This window comes from Centroberyx affinis, unplaced genomic scaffold (genome assembly GCF_046629955.1).
Source record: "Centroberyx affinis isolate AG114_WGS23_722 - 3 ecotype Tasmania unplaced genomic scaffold, CSIRO-AGI_Caff_v1 ptg004325l_1, whole genome shotgun sequence".
NCBI lineage: Eukaryota > Metazoa > Chordata > Actinopteri > Beryciformes > Berycidae > Centroberyx > Centroberyx affinis.
This window is the reverse complement of record NW_027282032.1, coordinates 23,537-32,009: the sequence shown is the minus strand read 5'-3', so window position 1 is coordinate 32,009 and position 8,473 is coordinate 23,537. Positions and strand designations below refer to the sequence as shown.

The following is an 8,473-nucleotide window of genomic DNA, read 5'->3' as shown; positions in this document are numbered from 1 at the left end:
ATGAATAGCATGAGCTTTGCTAGGACAGAGGGGTTTGAATAAATTAAGCTAAACTACAGCCTACCACAAAGTTTATGATAATAAAGGGTTGTGAATAGCACAATTTCGCAGCCGCAAAAGTAATTAAAAGTAATTAAAAACAATAAAGAAGACTGTATTTGATTCAGTACAGTTTGTAAGGTTTTTTTTGGTTTTTTTCTTCCAAGCAGAGGTCAGCCTTTTCTTATCTGGGCCTGTAGTACTCAGGTACTACAACTGTCATCATGTGACATGCGCACTTGGCGTTGTTATTGAGTTTTGTTATGACAAACCGAGGCCTCGGACTAAATTAGGAGAGAAGCCCCTGTCTCTGTCCAGGGAAATCCGCGATGGAGGGCATGGATCTGGACCTGGACCCAGAGCTCATGCAGAAATTCAGCTGCATGGGCACGACAGATAAAGATATCCTTATATCGGAGTTTCAGAGACTCCTTGGGTTTCAACTGAACCCAGCTGGATGCGCCTTCTTCCTGGACATGACCAACTGGTGAGCTCGGGGACTTGCTTGGCCTGCTGTGTGTGTGGTCACTTAACGTTAACTAGCTATCTATAAAGGTTCTTACGATACAAAGCCCGTACCTTCCGGGGAAATGGATTAAATCATAGGAAACTTTATCGTTTTCAGACGACTGCTAATACAGTAAGTGATAGGTTGGCGTTAGGTTATGTAGCTAAGAGTGGGTACACTGACAGCTAGCGTTAGCTAACGTAACGCTGAATGCTAACTTAGCTCAGCCAGTGTCTCTGACTTTTGATTGCCTGTCAGGGATTCAGTGGAGGGTACAACAATTTAAATTGTTTAGCTTACCTTCTTTTTTATTTGCGAAATGGAGTTTACCTACTTTCTAGGTTGAGATACACTCTTATGAAATAAATTCGTAGTATGTATCATTAGCAAGTATCAAACCGAAACTTTCACCAAGATAGGGGCAAAACAGGCATAAATCAGTGGGGGTGGGGGTTTCTGAAAGAGTCATTTAATTTTGGTAATATTCTTGGTTGTCTGCCTCATGATTACTGACTGTGGAGGTCATAGTTCACCCACCTTTAATTTACGACAATCGTATCACTGCTGGCGGTCTCGTGTACTATTTTTGGTAGTAGGTGTTATCAAAAGGTCATTAATGTTTTCTCCCAATCTTTTATTTGTTGTTCATTCTGTTTGTAAGCAACGTGCTACGCGTCCATTATTTAACGGTGGCATGTTATATTTCACCAGCCATCCAAGAAAACCTGTACCTTACGTGTCTGCCACAGCAGCAGCGTTGCTAGCTGCAGCTATATTACGTAACCTAACGACACGCCGCCTGCAGTTCTCTAGCTGTAGCTCAAAGCTCGTACAACAGTGTTGCAAGCCTGGTGAATATTTACCTCACTGTGCCTGTACAAAGTAATCTCGATCACGAATTGAAATGAGTTAACTAGCTAGCATCGATGGGGACCAAAGTGCTTGAAGCAGACTTGTTTTAGGACTTGAGAAATGGGAATTCCAGTGACAAATTAGCCTAACATGTTGCAACGTTATGTGGGTAATGCAAAGTCCCGATGTGAAAGGAATATTTAATTCGTGAAACTTTGTTGTTACCTACCGTTTTTTCAAACGATCTTTTCCAGAGCATATATGATACCCATGTAGGCCTAGTATGCAGGATGACACAAGCAGTCCTGGCTGTAGTGTGAGGAGCTGTCACGTGATGTCGTGTAATAGCTTCCCTGGAACGGGCCTTCTAAAAATAAAACTGCTGGTTTATGTATGACAAGCATGTCTCAGGGAGCAGCCATTCTGAAACTCACTTGGTTTGCAGACATCTCAGTTGGTGGCCACAATTTATGGATTTGAATTAGACTGAGATGTTGTTTACATTTCTTTTCACTTTTAGATGTGTCATTGGAAATGACACTTGAATGCGATGCTATGAAAGATTTAATTCACTGCAGTTGATGTTGCATGAATGTTAAGGAAATGCTGAAAATGATAGGCAATATCCCACAGATCCCCTATGTAGTCTTCATGGCTGTGCAAACATCATTAAGGATTTCCTCTTCACAAATCCTCCCTGTGTCTGTACACATCACTTAGATTTCTTACTCCTTCTGCCCTAGGAATTTACAAGCAGCCATTGGAGCCTACTATGACTTTGAGAGCCCCAACATCAATGCACCATGCATGTCCTTTGTGGAGGATGTGACGATTGGGGAGGGCGAGTCAGTTCCACCTGATACACCTTTCACAAAGACCTGGAGAGTACAGAACACAGGTAGGTCTGCTGGAACGGACACAGTGCCTATTTCTGGAAAAATGGCTATGTTTAAATTTGTTACAGTATAGAGCTAACACCGGACCTATAGTAAATGAAACCTAAAGATAAAGCCACTTCCCGGACTAGTACTAAGTCATGAGTTGTCATGATTTGTCATGCTGAGTTCAGTACAACTATCTGTCTTACAGGTGCAGAGTCGTGGCCTCCTGGGGTTTCTCTGAAGTACGTTGGAGGGGATCAGTTTGGTCATGTAAACATGGTGATGGTGCGGTCTCTAGACCCACAGGAAATGGCTGATGTTAGTGTGCAGATGCAGAGCCCCGTGTCTCCTGGAATGTACCAGGGCCAGTGGAGGATGTGCACAGCTACTGGACTCTTCTATGGAGGTGAGGACAGCAAACTTCACACCACAAAGAAATTTGAATTGCTGCTTTGCCCCTGATGTGTTCAGTACCATTGGGTAGCCCCAACCGAAGTTGTCATCCCACCTATGAAGCTGCCATCCTTTCAATGAAATACTGGATTTATTTTCTCTATCTTGCTTGCATGTCATAATTGTAAAGATTTGCTCTGCACTGAACCTGAAATAATGTACTGCCATTTTCAAATAGACTAATTATCTACACGACTAAAGCCATCCAATTGGACGACAGTTTCGAGAAGTACATGTCTACTATTGCCAGTGAACTGGGCTACTGACATGGAGGATGTGATGCAGTTAGCAGCGGTAGACAACAGGCAGGACAGAAAGTTAACTGTCAGATGATTCCTGCATGCATTCAGTGCTGAAAAAACTATTAAAAGATTGGATGGGCCATCAGTTGCGAATTAAATTAGCACAACCTACTTAAAGTAAGAGTCGTTCATCTCATTGATTTATGTCGTCTTGCAATTTCAAAGTGTATGATGGATGCTGACAGGACTCCTCCAAGACTTGCCCACTTAAGCCTATATTCATCAATTTAAGGATACCCAATTAAAATGAATGCTAGGCCTGAATATTTAATTTAGGCTTTCACAGTGATGAATCCTCACCTTACACTGTCAGATGCCTTGAATTTTGGAAAAGTAAGATCACTAATCTGAGAGCAATAATGAAAAACTGCTGTCATGGGGCACTTCAAATTCATCTTAGATTTTGGGGTCTTCTGCTTAAAGCCAGGCATAGAGAATGAGGATTTGTGGAGGAAAGGTATCAAAAAAAGTATATTTAATTGTGTTTTATATATTTATACATATTTCATTTGATTTATTATATAACTGATCAATACTACCCTGGTTGTCTATGGGAAACCCTTAACCTGAATGGTTTCTGTGACATTTTGCTGGGATTCCACACATGTGCATCAATATGTTATTATTATCATTATTCATTATTGATTATATTTGTTTATTTAGTATATTCATTATTCATTATTGAATATCATTATTAATATCCTGGGTTTCAATGCAGAGTTCTAAATGTAGTTTCAGAGGTTTTTCCACCTTGCCAAGGAAAACCCTGAATACTTGTTGGAATTTTTTATGTTTAGCCTAATTTTGGGGGAGTTTTGGCATGAAAATGGTCATGCTTTAATCCAGAAATATCTGTATTGGTTTAAAAACCCATAGCGCCTAGATGTGTTGTGTGGCTTGTTCAAGATGCTGATCTCAGAAAATATGGTACAGAGTTGAACCTTTTGCCCCAGTGACATAAGGTACAACTCTGTACCTTATTTTCTGGCAGTGTTAGTTGCTTTCTACATGATGACGTGCTGTTTGTTTCTCTCGTCAGATGTGATCTGGGTGATCCTGAGCGTGGAGGTCGGAGGCCTGCTTGGCGTCACGCAGCAGCTTTCTTCTTTCCAGGCCGAGTTCAACACCCAGCCTCACCGCAGCCTGGAGGGAGACTACAACCCCTTCGCCTCGCCGCAGAAGAGTAAACACCCCAACGACAACAGTCTCCACGATGACAGCAGTCATAAGGACGCTGAGGAACATTGGCAGGGCGCCCCTAACCAGCTGCAACAAGATCAGAATGGACTTTCACACAATTCAGTGAATATAGCAGCAAACAGTCTACAAAGCAATCTATCAGTAGTGACTTATAACCAGGTAAGGGCAAGGAGATTCCCCACATCACTGCTAGCATGACACACTACCAAGTGAACCAGGGTTGAGGTGAATTCCTCATTCCTTCCATAATAATCACAAGAATAATTTCCAAAACTGGAAATCTTTTGCTATTTGCATCTAATCTGTAAAGAAATTGTTGAGAATGACGGATCTGTCATTCTTATGGAAAGTGCAGTTTGGATTTACATTTGAAACTGCGTGAATTGAAAGTAAATCCATCCCAACCCTGAGGTCAATATTGCTATATTGCATTTCCTGCATTACTTTTTTTGTGTTTAATAATTTCCCTCCCCTGCAGGGTATACACGGGCCCTATCCATTCGGGCACTCTTAAAACATGGGGATTGTCAAGCAGCGCTGCACCTCTGGAATCCGTCACACCGATACGAGAAAGAAGAGGCTTTACCGGTAGCTGGTGGAGAGTCTGGAGATTCATACAAACACTTTATGCAAAGCCCGTCTCCACTTCAGCTACACTTTAAGCAACCAGAGGCCAAGCTCTTGACATACAGCTCAACCAACATCCCATATCCACTGTATGCATGTGTGAATGCTAAGTTAAAAAAATGAGTGCTATGAGTCTTTTTTGAGAGATAACTTTTTTCTGAACTTTTATTTGGGGTTTTTTTTTTTAGTTGTCAGAGTGCAGATGAAACAATGATGACAGGAGTGTGTATGTGTGAATTTGTGTACGTGTGTGTGGTGCATTGTGCAACCTGAAAGAGAGACTTGGGAGGAAAAGCCATTTATTTTGCCAACTGATTCTCCGGTTTCTGCTCTGACTTTAAATTGGTTGGTTTTCTTGACTGATTCGGCCTATCTCCATCTAATAACATGGGTGTTTCTGAAACCAACCATAGGACTTCACTGTTTACTTTTTATCTTAATTTTTTAATGTACACTTTTTTAAGACATGGAGAATAGAGACAACCTCCAGGAATATATCTAATGTTATGTGTAATATGGGTAATTTCTAAGGAATGTTCATTTAAAGGCCAATCAAGTTTTACTCGTTTTTCTCAACATGACCCATGCATCCTGGTCAATAATTTCTATGCTATCATAGTACCTACAAGTTGAGATGCAGTATAATATTCCTCCACTAGAGAGAGTCATTCATTAACATTTTCAGTTGAAGATAAAATCCCCACTACAAAACAGAATACACATATATGGCTCCTATGATTTTGGACAGTTTTGCCTAGATTAGTGTGCATGGATAATTATGTTCTAAAGCTAGGAATTAGAGCCAGTATATCATGTGTTTTTTTGTAAAGCAGATCTTTTTGTAGCTACTTCAGTGGTAGGAATCAAACATTGGGAAATTGAAACTTACTTGGTATAAAAACTCAAAACAGAGCCAATGAAGGTTGCACACAATAAGAGCTGTAAGTGTCCTATAATTAAATTAAATTACAGCCATAGTTTGTTTCATGAAGAGACATGTTATCAGCCTGTAAGGGTTCCTAATTGGCCACATACTATTATAAAACGTCATAACCTATCAATAATCAAGTCTACCCAGTTAGTAAAGTGTTACCAGTCATTCTCTGGAACTAAGCTTTAGTAGAGTTTTGCATGTTTGCAAATTAAACTGCCCCTGATAATAGGATTAATGTATGGAACATCTGATTTAGGGTGTTTTTTCATTTTTGTAAGACGTACCTTTTGGGGTACATGACTACAGTAACACAAATTCTATTGAATTCAAGTCAAATGCATGGCATTGAAGAATTTAAATCATTTTTTCAGACATAAATGTGTTCTGTGGCATTGTATAACTTGGTGAATTGTCATTTTAAAGCAGTCTTGTGAAGCCTCTTGCTTTTATCATCTTGAGTTGAATGTATTTGATGAATGTAGAATAATAGGCATAACATTTTTGGAAAGCGTTTTCATTTACCCAAAGATTCTACATTGTGTATTTGCCTTGAACTGACACCGTTTAATTTTGTCTGGATTTTCCTGTCCCTTGTTAAAATTATGCTAAGGGCATTCCACATCTGAGTATCAGAGTGTTTATGTTGATCATCAATGAGCATCTCAAATTAAACAGATCTTAAATTGTAATCTCATTTGCTCATTCAAGATGCAAACTTAACCAAACAAACCAGTAGTATAAGGATCAAATGACATTTACAGTTGATTTTTCCTTAAGAATTGTTACTGAATGCTCAACTTGCACTAACTGGCTGATCTATGCACTGAGTAATGCGGCCTCCATGCCAAATACGCCTGTTCAGTAGTTTCTCCTCCTCATTACGTTCATTTGTAGTTCCAGTACACTTAAGTCCTTAAGGCTTTATAGACTGTGATTTTATCTGTTATTCACAACCGCTTGACTTCGACCATCTTGTCAGGTGAACCCTCATTTCAGTGGGGCACCAACAGTTGGCCCCTGGGATACTGAGCTTTGACAACATTACACCACCAGCCAATACTACAACTCTTCGTGATCAACAGATGCTTAGGATCTCCGGGCTTCTTGCCGTGTCACAGAACAGTTGTGCGTTTTCTGTCCCAAATGTCAATGATAAAAGTTTCTCCCTGCAATGAAAGGTATACAATGTCCATGATGTCTTATATCGAGTGAAGTGTGCTTCTTTTTCTTTCTTTTTTTTGTATGTTTGTGTAATGTCTCTGATGTTTCCATAGGTCAGACTGCAGAATGAATCAGTTGGCACTAAACTCATACAACAGCACATTTATGAGTAAGGAAGAGCAAACAGATGAAAGCTTTTTTTCTGTATGTTTGATGAACGTTTGTATGATTAAATTATCACTGAAAACAAATGGCTTGTGTTTTCTACCATGTTTGTCATGTCATGATCTTACACAGATTTAAACTTTCTCCTAATATCAGCTTTTCATATTACTTCAACATGTATTCTGACTGATGAACCTGACATTGTATTCACATAGCCAGTTACTAGCCTCACCTGAACACATTAAAAGGTTTTCATGCTGGTATTTTTTAATCTGAGAAATTGGCAGCAGTTATGTTATTTGACAGCAATGCTAGTGCATTTCAATGGGGTATGATATTACACACAAAATAACACAAATGTCTTATTTCTACACCTATGGAAGTAAATGCAGTGTTGTGTATGTGACTTTGAACTGAAACCGATTCATAGTCATTGACTTGCACTAGCATTGCTGACAAATGTTCTTTGCAGTAATTTTTGAATGCCCTAAAAAGAGGTTTGATTAGTTGTTTAAGCATAATGGAATATGAAAATCAGTGTATCATAGAAGTGGCTGATAGTGATCCATATGCGCTGATATCAGTACAATATATCAGGCTACTAAAACATGGTGTAAGTCAAGTCCATATATACCAAGAACCGAGTCCTGGTACAGTGCAATTTGATTTGATGTTAAATTAATAATCAGATACTTTAAAAATTGGATTTAATACTCCCTTTTTGATTAACACAAAATCTTCAGAATAGAACTACAATAAAACTAATTAAAGATTTTTTTATAGAATACTTTGATGGGTATGCACTTGATGAACCCAATGACATACTATTACCCATCCCCTCTTTCCTCAGGTTTATACATAGATGCCCACTCAAAGTAGCACCAGGGATAATTTCGTCAGATCCTGTGTATTGGTGAATTAGAATGAAGGCCAAAATGGTCAAAATCAATAAAAGTACATTTGTTCTTGGTATCAGCGAGCACACAAAATTAAATCCTTGTACTTGGTCAGCAAAGAAATATAAATGTATGAAAAGTAAAAAAAAATGGTATGAAAAACATGATTCCCCTTTAAATCCCTTTTTAAATAAAGGTAAATGTACTGCCTTTGGCTAAATAGGAGCATAAGAACACCAATTTATCAGCATGTGTAATGGAGGGGGGAAAAAACAGCGGCAGTGGTTAAAAGCCCAAGGCCAAAAGAAGATACTTGGCCAGTAGATGAAGAGTATAGGTGTGTCATCTGATTAACTTTGTTCACTTTAGGGAGGTGTCAGATTACATGTTAGCCTGGAGGTTTACTGGTCAAACGCTGCATGCAGCTCCTCACGGTGCTGCAGCAGCACCCGCTT

The 8,473-nt window shown here is 39.3% G+C and overlaps 1 protein-coding gene across 2 annotated transcripts; it reads left to right on the top strand.

Moving 5' to 3' along the window:
• Positions 1 to 310: 310 nt before the first annotated feature.
• Positions 311 to 7,195, top strand: LOC139664608 (protein ILRUN-like). 2 transcript variants are annotated; one of them, XM_071543501.1, is made up of 5 exons: positions 311 to 526; positions 2,143 to 2,297; positions 2,489 to 2,686; positions 4,075 to 4,394; positions 4,714 to 7,195. In XM_071543501.1, the coding sequence occupies exons 1-5, from the start codon at positions 369 to 371 to the stop codon at positions 4,747 to 4,749; spliced, it is 867 nt and encodes a 288-aa protein (XP_071399602.1). In that variant the 5' UTR covers positions 311 to 368; the 3' UTR covers positions 4,750 to 7,195. The 2 variants fall into 2 exon arrangements, with proteins under 2 accessions (XP_071399602.1, XP_071399604.1); XM_071543503.1 differs by lacking the exon at positions 2,489 to 2,686.
• Positions 7,196 to 8,473: the final 1,278 nt, after the last annotated feature.

Coding starts and splice junctions, on each gene's coding strand:
- LOC139664608 (XM_071543501.1), top strand. CDS start 369: ATGGAGGGCATGGATCTGGACCTGGACCCAGAGCTCATGCAGAAATTC. Junction 527..2,142: donor TTCCTGGACATGACCAACTG/GTGAGCTCGGGG, acceptor CTTCTGCCCTAG/GAATTTACAAGCAGCCATTG. Junction 2,298..2,488: donor CTGGAGAGTACAGAACACAG/GTAGGTCTGCTG, acceptor TCTGTCTTACAG/GTGCAGAGTCGTGGCCTCCT.